This window comes from Gopherus evgoodei, chromosome 1 (genome assembly GCF_007399415.2).
Source record: "Gopherus evgoodei ecotype Sinaloan lineage chromosome 1, rGopEvg1_v1.p, whole genome shotgun sequence".
Taxonomy (NCBI): domain Eukaryota; kingdom Metazoa; phylum Chordata; order Testudines; family Testudinidae; genus Gopherus; species Gopherus evgoodei.
The window spans coordinates 194,606,855-194,629,855 of NC_044322.1; the positions used below are offsets into that span (position 1 = coordinate 194,606,855).

Genomic DNA, 23,001 nt, shown 5'->3' on the forward strand with positions numbered 1-23,001 from the left:
GTACTTGATAAGCTTAGTGGATTTTTGAATATTAAAGCTCAATATCATCAAGTTCTCTCTCTGTTGAGATGCTTCTTTACACTTCCATTTTTGGGGGTAGCACACAGAGGCAAGGCCTCACATGCATATGGTAATACTGCAGTGTAACACAAAGTGTTCTTTAAAAAGATTCCACAGAACACTAACTTCAAACATTTTTGCTCTGAATATACTCAGACTTCCAACAGGATGCATTAGAAAAGATGTAATGTATGAACAAAAGTTAAAAATGGTGGAAATAATTAGCACTCGATAAGGATAGTGGCAGATTGTTGTTATTATTTAGCTTTAGCGACAAATAAGGCTGACACCAATGTTATCATATCATTGCCTTCTGCAGTTTTCTGGTCTGTGATTATCTGTTCATCCATGGCAAGCAGTAGAATCAAATGCATGCCTGGGACTGTATGGCTTTTAGGGGCAAGTCACAAGTTGACCTCATTATTCCTTCCAGCAGCCGGGTGGGAGAGGGGAGAAATACATTCCAGATTCCCCCCCTGCCTCTGGCAATGATACTAGAGGCAAGTCACAGACTTATTCTGCTTCCCCTGACACTTAGTCATGGGCTGCTCCTGCTTGGGTCTGATAAATGAATACAGAGCCAGTTGTACAATTTAAGTATGATGTTTCTTTAACAACAAGTAAAATAACCTATACACTCAGGAGTATCCTTTCCAAATATGGCCCTACAAATTGTGCCAGACCATATTTAAAATATGCTTTGCAGTGGTTATGGAGAGAGAGAGGGAGGAGTGGGGAAGGGAAAGAGTCCTTTCCAACATCAGGTAGAAAGTGGCATTATTTTAACAAACCATTACAAATGTCATCTTGCAAAACATCAATTTTAAGAAAATTTATTGGCCTCAGAACTGACAGAGAAATTACAAAAATTAGTTCCCGTACTAATTGCCTCTAAAACAATGCAAACTAAGTCATACTCTGAACAGAAGGGCCGTGTGTGTGCATACTATTGAATGCTGACTATGTTTCCCTATAGGGTCAGATGATTAAAGAATCATTCACAAGTAAAACAAAATGTAATTGTCCGTATATTGCTGATGGTAAAAAAATCTTGTAAATACTCCTTTCTGTCCAGGTTCAATGTATGTTAGAGGCTCCCACATAACCCCCAATAAAAATAACAATTAAAAGCTTCTGCATGGTGGGGGGTTTGGCTGCTGATTTTTAATGCTGACCCCAGAGGTTCTCAAGATCAGGCGATGGCGACTGCAAGGAAATAATCCCTTCACACCAATAATTAAGGGCAGCCCGTATAGTAACTGGGTTCTGTCATGAAAAACAGATAATAAACACATGCACATGTGTTAAGCTGTGCTACTTTACAGCTCATTCTGTGCAAACATAATAATTCACATTTCCATTTTACCAGCATGAACTGCCCAAAGGGTAGCAAAAAGTAGAAAGGGCCTAGCTAAAGAGGGCAAGGGGAGAGGATCTGAATAGGTGAAACATTTCTTGTCCTTTGAGGTACTATTATAGGATTTGTAATAAGGCTGCAGGGAATAGTTCATGGCTGGAGCTTTTTTTTAAGTAATTCAGAACTAAGTGACTGAAATAGACCAGCTGCTGTATTTAAGATGCAGAAAGTTTATGACAGCCATGGAAGTTATTTTATCCTCCTGCAGTTAATACAAGAGAATTTTTGTTTCTTTGAATAAGACTGTAAAATAGCAGAAAAAAATAAAGTTTCAACAGCCACATGCGCACACACAAAAAAATCCCGACAGCTATAATGTGTGTGTATAATCAGCTACTCCTTTTAGGATATTTCTCAGTAAATTTATCAAAGCTCAGAATACGTGACCTACTGGATTCTCACCATATCCTCAGGATCACTACTCAGAAAACAGTACATAGATAGACAAAGCCAAATTTAAAGCCGTATAATCCACAGGAATTTAAGTGCACTGAAAAGTTTAAGAATAGTGATTGTGACATTCCATTGGGGGGCGGGGGTGAGAGCAAACCCTGACCTGTTATTTGTCCATGACACTTTTAGTTAATGGTGGCTTTTATTTTATAACCTAATTACATTTGAGTGATGAAGCATTAATGTTATGGGACATACACAACTATACAGATTGTTTTAGCCTAGTTTGTTAGCTGTCAACGTGCTGCATTAAACAATCTGAGATCACAGCTTGTGTGTTCCATGAAATGGAGCAGGAGGCAGAGACAGAGAGAGAGAGAGAGAGCAAGCGCGCGTGTGTGCGGTTATTGGAGAAGAGATGGCTCCAGACAAAAAGTGTAATATGAACTACCAAGCATCAAAGGCCCCATTGTGACTGTAATTAGGAAGCAGTTCTAATTTCCAGCTAGTGCAAGAGAATACTATTGTGGGAAAAGGTCATTTAATTTTTACTTTGGATGCTACTACCTACTACACCAAACCACTGTCTTGGGAGATGGTAATGTCACTGCTATGTGCAAAAGTGTACATAAAGAGGAAAGCCATTTAGCCATAAAATAAAATAATCTTAAATTGCAATTTTCTACACAATATAAATACAAGATGCCATATTTTTTTACAGTGCTGTGTTGGGGCCATCATTTGTAGATGAAGCTGTTTAAAAGCAGACTATGCACTTATTCTCAGAATGGACTAAGTGCATGAGAAACTGAAACTATTTATGAACGGCAGCGTCAAAAACCAAGTTCTTTTCTGCGAGAATCATAAACACAAAAATAACGTGAGTAATTAGCTTTAAGACATTACAAGGGTGTCCAAAAAGAGGCCTTAGCCCAGACAAGATCTTGTATCTTTATAAATCACTATTTGGTGATTGTAAAATAAGGCCCTGATCTAAAAACTATTGAGATCAATGGAAAGACTCCCATTCTCTTCAATAGACTTTGGATCAAGCCCTAAGAGAGCACAACAAAATGCTTCACTCTTGTCAGCTGGCTTCCGTGTATTAAGACATTACACAGAACACGTTGATTAAGCAGTGAAATTTGTAAATGACATCACACTTAGCAGGCATTCCTATCGTCAGAAACTGCTCCAAAATCTCTTTCAATAAATTGAACCTAATTCAAATCGAAGTTTATTAGCAGACCAACTTTGTCAAGTAAACTGTTTTTGTTGGTCAAGATAGGATTCACCGTTTTTGCTTTTTGCGTTGGAAAATATTATTTAGATGTTACCAATGGTCAATAATAAAGCAGTTGAAGCTGTGCTTCGCATTTCAGTAATGCACAGCTTAATTGATGTAGTATTACTAATCACACGTATCATTTGAGAACAACCCACGCTTTTTTGTTCATTACTAATCTGACCCTGGAGGAAAGAGGTTGAAACAAAGATTAATTAGTGGGGAGAACTCTTCTCCACAAAAGAAAAAAATATATTTTCTCCCAATTGCATTTCAATTTATTAGTTTCCTTTTTATTTAATATGAAACACATCAGTTGTCTTAGGGATTCACTTTGTAAAACAGGAAATTATAAGTCTTCAGTAACTTACAATGTCCATTACCAAAATGCAGCCTCTTCTCATCAGCACCATGTTTAGATTTGTTATAGCCACAGAATCTACAAGCAACAGAGAAAAAATATGAAGAAACATATAAAAGTTTATATGCTAATTGCATATGGAAACGGAATAAAATGTTTTCCCTAAACAATTAAATGCCTGTTTGAAAGTTTAATGATATTTACATTCTCTGTACCCTACAGAGGCAAGCTATGTTCTCAGGGAATTCAAGGCAATTGACTAATGAGAGGATTTGGTGATTTTTGACCCCTACAGTTTAGTTCTACAATTGCCTAAGAATGTGTTTGTAGTATTTTTTAACAACTACTATATGATCAGTGCTGCTATTGTTAGCAGGCTTATTACAGACTATGCAACAGTGCTCTGAGCTGGTAGGCTGCACACGACAGGAAGGTGAAGTCCAACTATTTTACTGCCTGACAACATTTGATTGACTGTGCTCATCAAGTCAGCGTGGCAGATGATGGAAAATGGAAGTAGGTGTAAATGTGTAAGACAGATGATGAACTAACCTCCCAATCAGGACATACACCACGACTGTGAGGAGAATAATTGCTACTGCAGCTGAAATGGCAATCATTACAACCTGGCTATTTTCGCTGGAGATGGAGAATGCTGGAAAGTTAAAAAAATAATGTAAATAAATTTAAAAAATGGCATTAAACACATCACAGCACACAAACCCAGGGCAGCTAATAAATTAGGTAACCACTGCTTTGTTCTGAACTTTGAAAACATCTTCCTGCCCTATTCTTAAGCAATTCTTCATCATATACAAACATATGGAGAGAAAGGGAAAGTTTCCCCTCATTGCCTTTGCAAGTTTGCAAAGGTTTTTGATGATAAAGATATTGTTGTTATTGTTATGGATGCTGCTGCTGCTGCTGCTGCTAATATCTATTATTGTCATTCCTGAGGAAGGATGAATTTTTAGGGAAGAAGTCCAAGTAACTCAATACCTATCATTATTATTTACACTTCTATAAGATACTGTAGCTGAGGATCTCAAAGGGCTTTAGTGAGCTAAGCCCCATGATATCCTTGTGAGGCAAGGGACTATTATCCTAATTTTACATTTGGGAAGAAACTGGATGGGAAAAATGCCTCTTCAGAATTGGGCAACAAGCTTGTGGGCTGTTGAGCAGAGGGAAATGAAGAGAAGGAGATCCAAGATGGTAAGAATCTATAAATGAAGCAACTCACTATGAGGTTCACTGGGGAAGAACTCCTTAGTGATGGCTCAGTTTCTACATTGAAAGAAGTCTCTATGCATTATGGACATGACCTACCTCATGTTCCACAGATTAGAGACATACAACAGGGCTTGTGTGGCCTTGGTAGCCTAGTAATTGTGATCAAATTGTGGAAAATTTCATATCTACCCACATAAAATGTACAGCTATTATGGTGATATATATTTATAGTTGTGGCTTGTCACCTCTTCTCCAAAAGTATTGGTCTTCTTCTTTCTATTTATCTTACAGTGGCATCTTTAATGTGTACATATTTTAATCATGTTAAAAACAACCTGAAATGAACAGAAGTGATCTTTTCCCCCTTATCATTGCTACCATTAATGACTTTTTCTTTGTACTTCTTGTTTGTCAGTTATTCTAAAAGCTGAAGGTCACCACAATAACCATTTGAAACTAAGTGATTTTAAAACAAGGAGCTCAGTTATTTCCCAGAATAAGAGCTGGGTGAAAAAACAGCTCACATACTTCAAACATTCAAACATGTCAAGTGCAAGACCATTTGGCTTCTTGCTAAAAGTCTGTTTATTTTTATGACATTGTAGTCTCTGAACAGAATGTTTCTTAAACTTCAGACTCTCAATCCTTATTACAAGTCCATAAATAAAATTTACCACTACAGTATCTGTGGTATAATCTTGAGTTATGTTATACCTTTGGAATCCCCTCTCCCCTGCAACACACACCTCCAAATTCACAGGTATGGCAAATTAATCATTGCTGAACACTGGATAGGAATATATTTAGAGAGTTGAAATTTCCTCCCCAAAATTTCATGTATACTGCAGTGGGGAAGTCTCTGGCCCAAATGTTCAAACTTGGATGCCAAAGCTTAGATACCTACATCCGTATTTAGGCACCAAAATAAATGATCTAACTTTTAGAGATACCAGGCACCTGCAGCTCCTACTAGAGACAATGTCAGCTTTAATATCAAGGGTGAACAAAGGCGGTGATAGCGCTAACATTTGGATGGGTAGCTTTAACAAATGGCTTTTGAAAGTCACTATAAAACACAGAGAGAATAGAGACCCTGGTTTAACAGAGCACTCAAGCACATGCTTAATTTCTCTAGTGCCCCAACTACAAATAAAGGACTCATACTTGCAAATGTTTACTTATTTCAATAGTTCTTACATTAACCGTGGCAATGACTTCAGTCAGGACACTTATGTGAGTAAAAGTGTGCTGGATACAACCCCACAAGAGAAGAGTTAATTAATTAAATTGGATTATGTTATTACATTATTGAAAAAAATAATTAATTTCTCTTAGAACTTCTTACTCTGTGTGTTTGTTTTATGCTCAGAGGGTGTAAATTGCCCCTGTGCACAGGACCAGTATGTCTGTTCACTACTTTGCTCCTATGTATACGGTGCATTGGCCTGGAATAGGTACTTAGCACTCTGCAGGAAGGGTGACCATTCTGAAAGCATTTTCATTCCATTCAGAGACTGAAATTTTATCTTGCAAATTTTTCAGCTGGATTTTTTTTAATAAGCTTTTTTTTGGTTAACTTTTTGAAATCTGTCATTTTTTAAAAAAAATCTACCCCGTTGGATGACTAGTCAAAACTCACAAGGCAAAATACCCCAGAAAATGATCAGTGGAAAATGGGCCATATTGCCTGAAAGGGCCACATAACAGATGACAAATGATAAATAAAAACTGACAACTGGGCTGAAGAAAACCAAGCTAATCTTTTCTTCTAAAGTTACTGTAAAAAAAAATATGGAACAATTAAAAAAAAAAAAAGAAAGAAAAAAATCATTTGGCAAAAAGTTTCATGTTCAAATAAAGCCCATTAATGACGCCCTCTCCCCAGATCTCTAGTTGTGTGACTCAAACTGTTTTTCCAAGCAAAAACAAAGGGGTATTGGCAGTTCAATTTTCAAACGTGGAAGAGTGCTGTACTGAAAGAGAGCATTCTAACTGCCTGCATAGGTAATTTTTCTCATGTAAAGAGTCTCATTGTGACTCACTGCAAACTATTTATGCGTGCAAAAGTAATCTGGTATTACTCACGTGACCAAAGTTATGCATGTGCATAAATGTTTGCTTGACATGGGCCTGAGTATCTATGGTCTCGATTCAGTACTGATTTCAATGGAATAACTCATTCTTGACATGAGATACATACTCAGTACACTGCTGAATCAGTATCTAAATGCACAGCTTGTGTACCTATGTATAGATCCAAGGCCAGGTCTACACTATAAATTTACATCGGTATAATTATGTTGTTTGGGGGGGGTGAAAAATCTACCCTCCCCCCCTCGAGTGACCCAGTTATACCAACCTAACCGCCAGTGTAAGTGCTATGTCAACGGAAGGGTTTCTCCCTTCAACATAGCTACTGACTCTCAGCCCTAGTCTACACTACAAAGAGAGGCTGATGTAAGCTGCCTTACATCGATCTAACATTGCAAGTGTTTACATTAAAATGTAGCTGCCCACTCCACCTCTGTGAGCAGCACGGCTCTTAAGTCAATGCAATTAGGTTGATGCAGAGTCAGTGTAGACACTGTGTTCCTTACATCGACTGTTGCTGCCTTTCAGAATCTATCCCACAATGCCCCACACTGACAGTTAAATCAGTGCTAGTGCTCCTGAGGAGGATGTGCACCGCTAACACAAGATGCACAGTGTGGACATGCAAAAGCAATGTAATTACTGTGGTGGCTGTAAGTTGACGTAAACTAGATCAACTTAATTTTGCAGAGTAGACTTTCCCTCCTGGAGGTGGATTAACTACACCAGAAGGAGAAACTCTGCCATCAGCATAGTAGCACCACTGCAGTGTTTTAAGTGTAGACATGCCCTTAAAATTGAAATGTAATATTTCGACAAGCTATTGCTGACCCTCTATTTGAAAACTGGGCCCAAACTTTCCTCAGAGGAGAAACATCAGGAAAGGTACATTGAACACCATAACTTTTAGTGTTTCCTTTAAAAACACCTCTAAGTGTTTAAAATTGCTCTTTTGATTTTCAAACTTCAGACAGGACCGGCTCTTTCAGTGCTAATGGAACAAATAAAATAATCACTCAACTTTGTACTTCTATAGTAGCTCCATTTAAAACACTCAAAGTGTTTCATAAAGGCTAGTGATTAAACCTCACATTACAAGAGTCAGGTGGATAAGTATTGTCTCCACCTTATAAAAGAGAAAACTGAGTCACAGCATTAAAATGACTTGCTTAAGGGTCACACAGAAATGTTGTGTGTATGGGAATACAACTTCGATTGTCTAAATCCAGCCCTGGGATTTAACTGAAACACCATCCTTCTTCTCCTGATTATACCAAATTCACCTCACAGCTATTTAAGGCAAGCAGCTATGCTCCTTGGTGATGAGGATAGTTATGCACTGACTTATGGGAATAGAGGAAAAATGAGACCCTCGTTCTCTTGGAGTACAGAGTTTTTACAGTTTGAAGAGTGAGGCAACAAGCTTGGAATATTATGACATTATGAGGCTGTTACTGTATCAGACTTCCTTCCGCAGCAGGAGTTGCTATCGAGTATAGGATCATATTAACGCTGGCAACGGGAATCAGATAGGACAGGGAATGGAAGAAAATATCACCTGTGTTATTTACAGTATATTCTATACAGCATATTTCAATTTTAATGGTAAACTATAAAACTATATAGTTATATTGCCCAAAAAGACACATAATAAATAGTTACAAATCACATTTGCTAAACTAAACTAGAGAGTGAATGAAGCTAGCCTTTATTGGGCAGGAAAACACTTAGTCATTTGAAATAATACATACAATCTGGACTGGTTTCAAACTCAAATTTGCGGCTGTTTGTTCCATATCCAGCTGCTGTCCGGGCTCGGATTTGGAAGATGTAGGTGGTATCAGGTTTGAGGCCACTGATGGTAACGTTGGTGCCTCTTGCTCTCAGAATAGTATAACTTGTCTCTTGTTCCTGCTTTGGGGAAAGAAAACTGCTACATTAAAACCCTCCATACTCCAAATCAATTAAAGCAACACCCTATTTACCACAATATTACCCAAGAAGCATTGTCAAGTTTTTTCTGTACTAACAATTACGAACTAAGTAAACTTTATGCAGCCATGCAATTTAAATCATCATAGATCTGCAGATGAGCAAGAATCTCAAATCATTAGGGTTTCTTTTAGCTGGTACTATATATTCTATTTATGAGACATTTTATTTAACATTTTGCTATTGCTTCGCCTATACTATTCACTTGTACTATTACATGAAAATGACAATAAAATGTTATTTAAAACCCATAAAATCTAGCATCTCCAACTGCACCAAATTAGAAGCCAATTTAAGTCCATTTAGAACCTTTAGTGCCTTGCAGCCCTATAGCTTTGGCTCAGCTTTTACTGCTATATGTTTTACAAGTCATTTTTTACCTTTATAGCAATAAGAATACTACTCAAGAACTTTACCTTAGTTTTACACACAGGTTAATAGAACTATATAGCACTTAAACTCTGGACCTGATCTTGCAGTCCGCTCTCATGCCAAAACACTCTAAAGTCAGTGGAGGCTTTGTCTGAGTGAGGTCTGGGCTATAAGAATCAGAGAGGTCACATGTATCTGCTTTTTTTCCCTCTCTGCCAAAGATTAATGTGTAATATCCATATCTATACCTATATATGTGTATATATACACTATTTATATGTATATATATTTGTGTGTATACACACACATATACACACACAAAAAGCACTGTCAGAAAAAGAAACACCACAAATCTCTATATTAGTGTTTTATATATTTAATTTTCTGACAGAGTATTTTGTATGTAAAAATGGACAACTTAGCGAGTTTGGGCACATTTTATACCTTGCAAAAAGTTAATTCTGCTAAGACAATGACTCAGATCCACCTGTAACCACATAGTTCAATGATTTAAACACTTGCTGCTTTATATTGTTTGTAGTTCTAAGACTGTGCTGTACTAAAATGGTGTTTCTGGCTTCCTAAAATGGCAGCTGGTTCCCGCCTCAGGAAAGCCTGGACAGAAGCTGTACATGTGCGGAGCTGTGAGGAACTCAACTGCTTTCGGTCACAGAGGTTCATGTGAAACTTCTTTTTTTTTTTTTTTGTTTCAAAAGTTGCTTTATTGCTTGGAAGACTTCAAACTCTGCAAAACTCTGCTGGGTTCTCTGAGTTTTGCCAGCTGAACTGAATTTCAGGTGCGTGCTGAGAGCACTTTGCATTTACTGTAAAGTTTCACAGAGCATTAACATGAGTTTGGAAGGTACCATATATACTCATGAAAATACTAAATTGAGTACTGAAGTATCGATACTGAGCTTGGAAACTACCCTACATACTCTCAGGGCCAAGGCATGCTTATTTTACTCACGTGAATACTTCTATTAACTAGGGCTGCCTTAGAACATATTTACACAATTTTGTAAATCCAGGTCTGTGGGAGCTGAGCTTGTGGTTTTGCCATTTCCAAACCCACACTTGAGCATCCACATCACATTTGAAACCTGGTTTTACATTTGCTGGGCCCAGGTCTAAGAGTTGTACAAATGTCCAAACTGTATTATACAGACCTAACTTAGGTCTGCAGCTTGAGCTGTGTCCACACTGCAAAATGTCAGGTCTTGGACCCAAGTCAGAGTGGGACATGGCCTCCAAGCCACCCTCCACCCTCTACCTCCTTAGGATCTGAGTAAAACTGATTTGTGTGGACCGAAGGGAGCTTGGTTTCAAACCTGAGTGTGAGCCTGGGCTTAATGTGAAGTGTAGACACACCTTTAAAGACTCAAATCCCAATTTACAAAAGTACTGAAGCATGTATCAAACACTAAGCATGTGAGTAATCTAATTGACATCAATAAGACTACTCACATGCATAAAAGTAGGCACACATTTAAGTACCTTCCAGAATCAGGGTCTTAAATAGGACTCCTTGTGAGTGCAAATTGGACTAGATTTATCTCTGAAAAATTATCTACAAAAGCCTCTCTCATGGTCCATTTGCTTTCAGACTAAGAATGAAAAAGAAATTGGTAATTCATTTTATCTGGAACTTCTGCCCCTCTCAACAAAATAAAGCTTTTAATTAAATGTTTAAATATACAGATAAAAAAATCAAACACAGTATGATATGGGTATATATAGTTTGAATGGATAGTCAGTTTTATCTGACTTTAAGTTATTTCTATGCAATGCAACCTTTTCTTTCTGCATTCATGCACCTGAGAATAGAACACATAGTCATGGCTGTATTCGTTAATACCACTCAATGCTACTCAGTAAATACATGTTCAAAACTGTGATATGGTGGATATCATAGTATCTTAGTTTATGGTAAACTGCACAAGACATATGTTTTATATGTCAATTTTTATGTTAACAGTAATCAAATCAGCATAACACCACACACAAGCCTTGGTTTATCTTTCATGGGGGAGGAACTTCAGAGATATTGCACTCTATTGACCACAAGCAGCAAGAATATACAAAAAGAAAAGGGAGTCTTTGCCAGGCAGAACTTTAACCAAACACTCAGTTTGTTAATGAATTAAAAACTTGACCTGCAAAGTGTATCCTGCATAAGCATTTCCTCATAGTATACTAGATACCATCTTTAATGGTGAAAAAATCCTGCTGCTGTTAGTATTTCATGTGCAATGAAAATTGGGCAATTTCAATCTATATTTTATTGAAGGTACTTCAGCTAAGTTTAAAATTTATAGTGGCAACATTAGTAAGAGTGAAGGCTATTTTGTTTTTTCATACAGATAGTTTTTATACTGTATTAGAAGGAGTGTTTTATGTAACTGTTGTGGGTAGCACACATAAGGAACAAAAAGGAGTTGAAACTTCTTCAAAAGCAATATATAAATGCAATAATATCCCCCTTCATCCAGAATCTAAACTGCACACTAATATGACAGCACTTAGAAAATTCACATCACGTAGCTGACCTAGCCCCAAAAATGAGGGAGCTGGAATTTGAATGCAACTTAAATCCAACTGTCTATAACTTGCTCTCTACCCTCAAGATCACAAACAGCTTTCTTTTTCTTTATCTTTTCTTTTTTTTAATTAATCTGCTGCACAAATGGCAACATCGCTGTTGAGGGGCACATCTATCTTAATCGAGCGAAATTGCTATTAAAACCTAGTTGCCATATATATCGATGGTAATTCTGGGTACATTTTCAAAACAGTTTGTGCAAGTCATTATGACCAGCCACTGTGTAACATGTACATATGTTTATCCATATGGGAAAAGTTCCTAATTTTCTCCATAAATAATTTTAATAACCAGACAGTTGGTTTGGAAGATAACAATATATGCCCAGGTTCTATATAGCAGTACATCAAAATAGGGCACCCTTAGGACCTACAGTAGCAAACTTTTAATAAAAGTGAGTAGACATATTGATTCAGAAGATCTATTTGCATTAATGAGTAATTGTGAGAGTAAGGATTTGCAAGATTGAGCCTGCCACAATTCAGCAAAGAATTTAAGCATGTGCTTAACTTTAAGCACATATATCTTTCCACTGATTACAACAGGACTACTCACATGCTTAGAGTCAAGCACGTGCTTAACTGGGGCTTTATTTTGTTCTACTCCCATAGCTGTGTTGGTTTTACAGTGTCAATAATGGGGGGAAATTGGTAAAAATTCACTTTTAACACTTGCGTAGGCATCTTGCCAAGAGCTAAGTATTTGTATAGACAAGTCCTTTGTTTAATTCACTTGAATTAAACTAATTCAGAATAAGGTACTCTTATTCTGGAATAAGTGTGTCCATGCATGAAGTTAATCAGGAAGAGTTATTCAGATTTAAATCCACACCCTTCTTTATTCCAGATAAATTTGCATGTGTGGACAAGCCCTGAGACTTCATTATCTTTACAAAATATATGAGGTATCAACAAACCACTTAAAATATAATACTATTGTCAAAATAAAGCAAAGTACATTTAGTGGTGCACTTCCTTAGTTTTATTTTCTTACTTTGCATGTATTCATTTATTCACTAATTAGCAAAATTCAGTCATTCACAACGGGTCTCCCAGTCTTTATTGGAGAGATGTAAACAAGACACTAAGCAGAGAGATCTAATTCCTCTCAATTCGCATTTTTACAAATATTGTTTATGCTGCACTGAAACACCAGCTCATTAGTACATGCTTATATGAAACATAATATATTTGAGTAAATACAATTGAGAAGAAAAAGGCTGCTTTACATTTCACCTGTTTTAATTGCTACACTAACTTTGGAGCATTCTGACATGAATTTGATGCACAACACTATTTACCAACTTATTTCATATTCTCATCATATTCTCCCTATTATCATTATTATATTAAATTGAACAGTGTCAATAGTTAGTTGCCACTGTGAGTGAATGGGTGCATCCTACCAGCTTCAGTGAAGGGAAGAAGAAATTATTTCATTACACACACCTCCCCTTCAATCCTTTCCTCCCACCTTTTCGTAGTACTTGACCTCGTAGTCCAAGATGATGCCATTAGGCTGCTCGGGTTCTTGCCAAGACAGAGAGACACTATTTCGGGATGTCCGATCTTTCCTAATTATTGTGATGGGGGACGGGGCTGTAAAGAGAGGAAGGTAGGGGAGAGAAAAAAAGCAAATGGAGTTTATCACTGTTCTAATCCTTGGCAAGGAGGTATTGTTTCCATTTAAAAGACTCCTGAGTATAGGCCTGGCCCTGTAACAACACTCAGCAGCTGGATTATAGTCTTGGTACACATGTCTTGAAGCACACTGCCCTGAAGGAAAGTGAGCTGAGACTTTTTGTTACTGGTGGACTAGTGGCAAGACAGCAGATGTTTTCAATCTGCTACTATAATGTAAGCAATAAAATACATCTTATATATTAAAAAAAAACCAAAATAACGGTACTACCTATTTGTTGTAATGTTGCAGCATTATTATTACCAGGCTCTGCAGATCACTGATAATGTTTTCATATGCAAGGCTATGACAGGACTGGAATACATTACATACAAGGAGTCTCATGGTATCCATAGTTAATAATAATCAGCAGCATATTGTGGAATATATCCTTTTTTATGAGAGTATTTGGTAAGGATTCCCCTAGTGCAAATTGTTCCCACATACATTGCATTTCCTTTACACTGTTCCTTTTAAAATAAAAAAAAAATCTAAAATGCAAAGTACATGTGATTAAACTTACACTGCCAGTAATTTTATTTCTGAGATACATTAATCATAAGTACGGATGTCAAGCTATGGCATGCCACCCACTAATCCACCATCCAAAACCTGGAAGTACTAGAGGTCTGGCAGTAAAAATCCTGATCTCATGAGATTTCCAAAATAAAGAATTTCAATTAGGCTTCAGACCACCATTTTTTGGATGCTTTTCCAAACCAGCGCTGGACTCTTGAAATCTAAGGCAAAGCTTCCATTGACTTCACTGGATCCATTCTTTCAAAGATTGGCCATCGTCAGTTAGGAGAGGTCACTCAGCAACTATGATATTTTTGCTGTTGGTAGATTTGTTAGTTTCAGCTATTATCCATTCCGAAGTATTAGCATAGTGCTGTTATAGTTGGATTTCCAATGCTGCAGGAGAACTTCTAAATGCCAGACAAATTTTTCTCATAAAATTAAATAAATAAACCAACCCCTCCATTTCTAATCATACTTGATTTTGCTAAACTCTTTAAAGGACTGGAACATTGAAAAAATATATCCACCCCAGCCAAATGTATGTACTCTATATTCTGTATTTTTATATTCAATCCTTTTCTTTGCAATATACTCCCTAACAACATTCTCATTTCAGAAATATTCTATCTTCATTCAAATCTAAGTAAACCTTTATCTTGCAGCAATTACACTATTAATGAGCCTGGAGGGTGGGGAGGAGGGGAGGTCTATCTTAATTTTATTTACATTGACCACATCTACAAGCTCATTGTGCTTGTTGAAAAGCATTAAGCGAGGTATATAGGATTGGTTTGTAATGTATATCCTTGGGTAATTCCACACTTTCATAAGTATAGGCCACTGCTAGAGGCAAAGTATCAGTGTGATTAGCCTTTTGGACTGCTGGAGTATAGCAAGTGCTATGTTAAGTCAACCCCTCCTGCCTGCTGCTTTTATGCCCTTGTAAGTAATTTTTATGCCCTTCTAATTAATGGGGTATTTGTTATTTTTGTATTTGAACAGCATATCAAGCCCAGTACCCCATCTGGTAACATTTCCCATTAAGTTAACACTCACAAAAATTATTATTAGTTAATAAATGATTAACAGAAATGGCTTTTCTCTAATAAATTATCATAAGATTTACTAGAATGTTTTGTTGAAACAGACCTAAATAATTGTATGTACTTCATAAGTGCTGTGTTAAAGCTTTCTTATAACAGTGTGTTAATTATTTTAAATTTATTTATACATCTCTATGGATGTTACAAGTAACACATCTCACATCAGTTTATTAGAAAAGTGTTTGCTATACATTTATCAATAGCAATTTACATTTATACAGCTCCTCTCTATCCTATGGATCCTGAAGAACCTTAGAAACTACACATACATAGCAGTTAACTGGTACGTGCACCGGTACTTGTGTGGAATAGACGGGAGGGCAATTTTAATCACAGCAAAAATACTGTTAGACAAACTTCTTTGACGGGGTAGCAGGCCCTGTGGATGGGAGGAGGCGGTGGATGTGGTGTATCTTGACTTTAGTAAGGTTTTTTATACTGTCACCTAGATGGAGCTACTATAAGGTGGGTGCATAACTGGTTGGAAAATCGCTCCCAGTTATCAGTGGTTCACAGTCATGCTGGAAGGGCATAATGAGCGGGGTCCCACAGGGATCGGTTCTGGGTCTGGTTCTGTTCAATATCTTCATCAGTTATTTAGACAATGGCAGAGAAAGTACACCTATAAAGTTTGTGGATGATACCAAGCTGGGAGGGGTTGCAAGTGCTTTGGAGGATAGGATTAAAATTCAAAATGATCTGGACATACTAGAGAAATGGTCTAAAGTAAATAAGATGAAATTCAATAAGGACAAATGCAAAGTACTCCACTTAGGAAGGAACAATCAGTTGCACACATACAAAATGGGAAATGATGCCTAGGAAGGAGTACTGTGGAAAGGGATCTGGGGGTCATTGTGGATCACAAGCTAAATATGAATCAACAGTGTAATGCTGTTGCAAAAAAAGCAAACATCATTCTGGAATGTATTAGCAGGAGTATTGTCAACAAGAAACAAGAAGTAATTCTTCAGCTCTACTCCATGCTGATTAGGCCTCAACTGGAGTATTCTGTCCAGTTCTGGGTGCCACATTTCAGGAAAGATGTGGACAAACTGGAGAAAGTCCAGAGAAGAGCAATAAAAATGAAAACATGACCTATGAGGGAAGATCAAAAAAATTGGGTTTGTTTAATCTGGAGAAGAGAAGACAGAGGGGACATGATAACAGTTTTCAAGTACATAAAAGATTGTTACAAGGAGGAGGAAGAAAAATTGTTTTTCTTAATCTCTGATGATAGGAAAAGAAGCAATGGGCTTAAGTTGCAGCAAGGGTGGTTTAGGCTGGAGATCAGGAAAAGCTTCCTAGCTGTCAGAGTGGTTAAGCCCTGGAATAAATTGTCTAGGTAGGTTCTGGAATCTCCATCATTGGAGAGCATGTTGGACAAACACCTGTCAGAGATGATCTCGATAATTTAGTCCTGCCTTGAGTGCAGGGAACTGGATTAGATGGCCTATCGAGATCTCTTCAAGTTCTATGATTCTACGGATCTTTAATGTCCACACAAAGTACTGGTCTCATCTGAAACATTCAACATATACAGCATATTATCCCACGATTTTGAACCTAACCTGCCAGGAAAAGCAGGAATTTGAAAGCTGATGTTTAAACTACTAAGCTGCCCCCCTCTAAAAGAGTTGCAAATGTTATTTCATTCAAAAAAAATATTAACCCCCAGCTCCTGCAGAAACAGCTTATCTAGTTTGGGAAAGGGTTATTTGTTTTTAAATGATAAACTGCATTCTCCATGTTTTCGGGCAGAGAAAAGTTTAAAGAATAATAAAGAACAATTTACTTTCTAAAGAAATGTTCTGTCCAATTTCCATATAATCTCGGCATGGGGTTTCCAGTCTGTTCTTGGAAATAGGGTAAGAGTTTAAGCTTCTTAGGTCCTTATTCAGGAAATCATCCCTATTCAGGACACCACTTAAGCACATGCTTATGTCCACTGCAGTCAATGGGACTTAAATGCATATTTAAAGTGAGAAGAGGCAGTCAAAGGTAATTGACAGTATAAACTATTTGAAAAAAGAATGAGAACATCAGTCTTTAGGTCCTTCAAATAACCGTAAGAAGGTAGAGATTGAGAATTTCTCTCCAACTTGCACATTCTCAATAATTAGAATAACTTCAGACTGAAGAAAGATGTGTCCTATCAGCAGGACCAGCGAGAACAGCTTCAAATTAAAAAAGAAAATCAATTTCTTAACATGCCATTTGGATTTTACTTTCTTCAAATGCTGCCGAAAACATGCAGTGCTAGAATGTTTTGAATATACTTTATCAATGGAAGTATTTTGGGTTGATGTAAACAGAAACAATTTTATCAGTACAGTTTGCTAAAACAGGCATTTTGTGAACTGATTGTGTAAACATTCATTTAACACAACTCAAAGGTAATCTAAATGAAACTGTTTTACTTAGGAAAACGTATACAGATTTCAAGGAAAGAATGTAGGAAAAATGTTTAGGTTAAGACTTGTAATAAACTTCCACTGAAAACTATGTTAAGACTGCCACGGGCATCACTGGGTGTTGGATAAAGCCCCATATATCAGTGTTCCAATGTTTGTATTGATGATGTGATGTATCTATTATCAACCTTAACTTTTCTCACAATGTAGGTTTTTTTATTTTTTTGATAACAATCTTATTGCATATGTACATCGTGAGTGAGTACTGAGAGATTAATTTTCCTTCATGAGTAAGGAAGGATGTATATTTTCAATACACATGTGCAATGTATACATGCATAAAATTATTTGTCTATATACTGTGTGATTGGTTCTTGACCACTCTACTCAGTTAACATGCACAGACAGAACTCCCAACACTAGGGGAACTCAGACAAAATGCAGTATAGGTTTATTGGGGAAATGTACTTTGTGCATTCAATATTGTTAGTTGGACTTTTGTGGCAACTGGGGACATGGATGTTGAAAAGGTAACAAATTGTATGGACTGCAGTGATCCAGGGAGCTTAAGCTCACAAGCGTAAAAACCTCTTCACTCATAACTGTTAAAAGTGCAAGCAAGTAACACGAAGGGTCTAGCAGAGAGGACAATAAAACTCTGCTGAAATTGATTTCCCAGAGAAACTGACCCCAACAGATCATTAGTTTTCCTCCAGTTTAATAGCAGCTGTATATAAATCTCTTTATTGACTTTTTTATTCCTTGCTTATTGTTTTCATATGTGACTGATTTACAGATGTATATACTATAAGTGAAATTTCCATGTCCTATAAGAGGGAAAGTTCAGAATTAACTCTGGGAAGCCATGTATATGCAACTGGTGAAATGTTTAAAGCCATCTTGTTTCTTGTTTAGTCATGCTGGTCACAAATTACATTTTATTAAAAATCTCATAAAGTTATGTAGGATTTAGATCTAAAAAGGGTTCAGCCCACTGTCTTCCAATGGCAATGCACTCACTTATATCAGGGCTGAAGCTGGCCCTGTATCTTTAAGGATAAAGCACTCCAAGTAAGTTCAAGTAGAATGGATGGAAAATTAGCGCTTTAGAGAGGATTTGTTCAAGAGTGTGTCTGAGGCATTGGGAGTGCACTAGCTAGTTAAGAATGTTCCCTAAATGCAGGTTTTTCCTGAACTATTTTAAAAAAGAGACTTTTTATTTATTGTGATCTGATAACATTATTACTTAATCTTCACTTTATAATCTGAATAAACCCCACCCCATTCGCTATAGAGACAATGCTCCCTGTCTCTATAGGGAATCTCTATAGAGATTCACATGGAGTGATATATTTTAAATAGATTTAAGTTTTTACACTGAGGGTTTGGGTTGCTTGGCACTACTGGCACCATTGCTAGAAGTCTCACTGGAAAAACCAAGGACTGAAAGGACATGAAGAAAAAACTGCTTTTCCACATATACGCCTCACAGAATACAGAAGGCATGTTCATATCATAGAGCTATCTGGGGAAATCTGCATGCTGCCAGTGCTACGTGGCTAAATAAAAAGCTTAAGTGTTTAATCTCAATCAAGCATCTTTCACAAACAATTCTCTCTCTCAACAACAAAAAAACAAACACCATTTTTTTTCTTTCAACCAGCAAGGAGAAATCAATACACAGATGGTTTTGAGACTAGGCTCTCACAATGTTGGCTTTATCAACATACCACTATCGACAGCATTCTATTTGTTGGACAGTCAAATGTAATGGCAGTGCAGGCATATTTGCATATCTCAATAACTTCTATTAAAATTCCTTCTGTATGAAACATTGCATTTCTCTCTAGATTTGTGACTCCCGCCCCATCTCCCACCCCCCTCCATCCTAGGTTGGTATCTAACAATGGTTTATTCTTTAACATTGCTTATAAAAGAGCATGAGTTGAAATATTTTTAATAGGGAATTTTCTTTGATTGCATTACAATGTACTCTCTTAATGAAGTGCAGTTAAACATGCTGCCACCATATATAATGTTTTGCTAGAACAAATAATTACAAGGTTAAGCGCATTCCAAAAAGGGTACAAACTGAGCATTGTATCAGGTGCCTCATAAGGCTTGTGGAAGAGAAAGGAAATAGTTTTTATTTTAATGACATCTTTGGAAACCTGCTAAACCCTACACCTCCCTCCCCCAGATACAATCATCCCACTCTTGATGTGTGCACAGACACAGTCCTTTACCCTTTAATCTCCAGGATATGCAGTTAAACTAACATTGCACTTTTGTATGTGTTTTTGCACCTTTTGTTTAAGTTACTACAGACTCAATATATTTTTATGACGTGCACTGTGAAATGTCATCTGATTCTGTAGAGTCATTAAGCGATCGTCAAACCAAATAGAATTCACCCTTCTTGTCCTCTCTTTTCTCCAGAAGACTGGAATTTGGGACTGTATGAAGCCCTGGGTCCAAGAGCATCATGTCAGGATACAGTGCTCTTACCCTGGATCTGGATCAAATCTTTGGTGGGACACACTCAGGCGTATGTAAAGGGTAATGGCTTCTGACAGAGGGCTGTCAGGAATGAAGGGTTTACACTAAAAGAAAACAGAAAGATCCAATGGTAGGAGGAGGAAGAAGAGATGTTAGCAGGGTGCATGTTTACTTTGGAAGATGTGAAATTCAAACCTGGATTATAAGGGGCTGGTTTTGATTGTATTCCAAACCAGGCTTTTTGTCTTAAAATCCTGTGGCTCTGCTTGTTTTTTTGTTAAAGTCAGTCTCCACTCCTGAGAATAGGCACCTGGGAGGAAAGCTTTCTCTGGAAAGCCTTTTGCTTTTGGAACTTGCCAGCTAATCTGAAACTTCTGGGACAACATGGAATAACAGGTTCTGTTCTGGACATGTGTGACTCTCTACAACAATGTTACACTTAAGCTGTTTATTTTGGACATTTTTAAAGGAACTTTTGCACTGCATGGATGGCCTCTTGCATCACAAAGAGGAAGGCTCAAATGTATTCTGCAGATGAGAGGACTATAGCGCTTGGCTGCAGACCCTGGGATAACAGCAAACATTGCGCAAATGACAAAGAAAAGAGGGGAGGGCAAAGAATGCAAAGGGGAAAAAAAGAAGCTCCAACAGGAACTGCACTAAAATACAGCTGGTTACTTTCACTCTTAAGCACAGAGGAAAGCCACATTCTGGGCAGCAGCTGTCACTGGACAAATGAGTATCGGGGTAATTTCTCACCATAACAATGCATTTTTAAATTAAAAGCCAGCTTTATTAAGTTTTGCATTTTCACATCCTCACATCTCTCTCTATGTTTTTGCTATCTCTTTTTAAACACCTGCTGTACTACAGGCAAAATGTTTGACTTACTCATATGCTTAACATGTGGGTGATAAATCACGGACACACCATGTCCATTTGAGAAGTATCAGGCTGCACAAGGCACTCACTAAAGAAACTAAAAATTATGGTTCCATGGCATTCACAGTTATTTCACAGAGGAGGGAAACCTCCTGTATGCTTTCATAAGGTTTCATCCTAAGGTACTCATAACAACGTTATTCTTTCTATTCTCTGTATGAAATGGGAGGGGGCAAGAAGGAGGGAGAGGAAGCTTCTCAACACTTCATATTTTCACTCAATATTTTTAAGGCTATATCAATTAGCCAACCAGCTTAGCTTCCCCTGCCCAGCCCTACTGTCAGGTTACTTCATGCTTTCCGACAGTCTTGTGCCTCCTGGTGTGAGCTTTCAAGAAAGAGAGAATTATTCACCATGACTGCAACACCAACTGTCAGATGCTTACTAGGCTATTGCTCTTCAGGTAACTAAGTTATCACCTCAGTTGCAAAAATCCCTCCAGTTTCTTAGAAATGTCATTAAGAACTACGTGTGTGTGTATGCCAACATCTGAAACTGAACTCCTGCCCTGAATGGGTGCTGTTGGATTAAGGATTTCTGAGACAAACATCTTTTTTGTTCTGGGCAGCAGACCTGAAGTCCTTTAACTAGTCTGCCAGCAAATGTCATCAGAACAGCTTCAGTCTTGTCCCAGAATATCTAAAAATGGTATGAAATCTTAATTATTTTAGAGACATTATTCTCTTTTCTTTCACTCTGCTTCTCCACAATTCTTTGTCATTTCATGGTTACACCAATGCAGATGAATTTTCAGTTCTTACTTTAATACACATTATCTCTGACACTACTCTTCCACAGAGTGGCTGCCCACCAGCTTCAGCTTTAAAGGATCTAATCTGCATGAGCTGCTAAACTGCTTGCACTAGTAAACTCCAGCTAAAAAAATGCAACGTGCTCTGGACTTAAATGCTTTAGGCTGAAAGCATTTCATAATAAATGAAAAGTGACTTCCACTCTTCTAAGCACTTCCAGGAGAGATGCTGGTGCTCAAACTAGATAACCCTACAGCCTTTCATTTTGAGCCACCTCTACCACTGGCAGGTTGGAAACAGTTACTCAGTGTCAAAAGTCTACAGAATAAGTTTGGATTTCAGAGCATGCCAGTCTACAAGAGTCTGATAAGGTCATGGAGCTTTAGGGCTTGTCTACGCTTCTGCCTAAGTTGATGCAACTTACATTGCTGAGGGATGTGAAAAAACCACTCCCCTGAGCGACATCAACTTACAGCACTCTCCTGCCGACATAGCTTCTGCCTCTCATTGAGGTGGAGTAATTATGTCGATGCAGATGCACCCATGTAGTGTGGTAGTGAAGAAAAGCCCTCAGACTCACATGAACAATAAGGCCTACAAACCAAACTCCATATAGGATTTCCAACAAAAGAGGAATCACAGCTTTAAATCAATAATTGTAGTTTAATTGAGGAGGATTTTATTAAGTCCTGCATATTTAATGGACAAAAAACTCCCTTTGGCTGCCGTGGGAGTTTTGAGCATTCAAGAAATGTTGGATTTGGCCAGAAATCAGTAGAAGGTTGTTTGCAGTGTGGATCAAAGAAACAGGTAGTTTTAGAATTGTCTTTCTAACTGACCAGGCTTGCAAGCTGTCTAATAAAGACAAGCTTCAAGAGGCAGTGCAAGTTGTAATATATATATATATTTTTTTACAATTCAGACGTACACTGATTGCCTCTCTCACTAATCATTCACCTTGTAATATTAGCGCTTTTGCATTGAAAGAAAAAATAATAAGATTAATAAGGGACTGTTACATGTTTAGCCTGACAATAAATATTCTCCTTGCTGTAATTTCTTTCTTTTTTATTATTTTAACAAACTGAGAAGTTTACACAGAGATCCTCAGTGTCACGTGACCTTGCATTTAGAACCTAAGGAAACACATGCTAAAATTTAAATGGATACGTGGATCAATGTTGTTGATGATTATCCACTGACATATAATCTACCATTCCAAAACCTCTACTTAAAAGGTAAGGAGGGTGGGAGTCAAGGCGTGGGAGATGGTGGGCATTGGT

The 23,001-nt window shown here is 37.5% G+C and overlaps 1 protein-coding gene across 2 annotated transcripts in view; it reads right to left on the reverse strand.

Annotated features, from left to right (window-relative positions):
* EPHA3 (EPH receptor A3) overlaps window positions 1–23,001 on the reverse strand; it is a 324,372-nt gene that overhangs the window by 60,476 nt on the left and 240,895 nt on the right. The window contains exons 6-9 of one of the 2 annotated variants that reach the window (XM_030581675.1): window positions 13,280–13,404; window positions 8,592–8,751; window positions 4,069–4,171; window positions 3,527–3,594 (exon numbers count right to left, since the gene is read on the reverse strand). In XM_030581675.1, coding sequence (XP_030437535.1) covers window positions 3,527–3,594; window positions 4,069–4,171; window positions 8,592–8,751; window positions 13,280–13,404 — 456 coding nt within the window. Of the gene's footprint in view, window positions 1–3,526; window positions 3,595–4,068; window positions 4,172–8,591; window positions 8,755–13,279; window positions 13,405–23,001 lie in introns of both variants that reach the window. The other variant, XM_030581667.1, reaches the window with a different exon arrangement.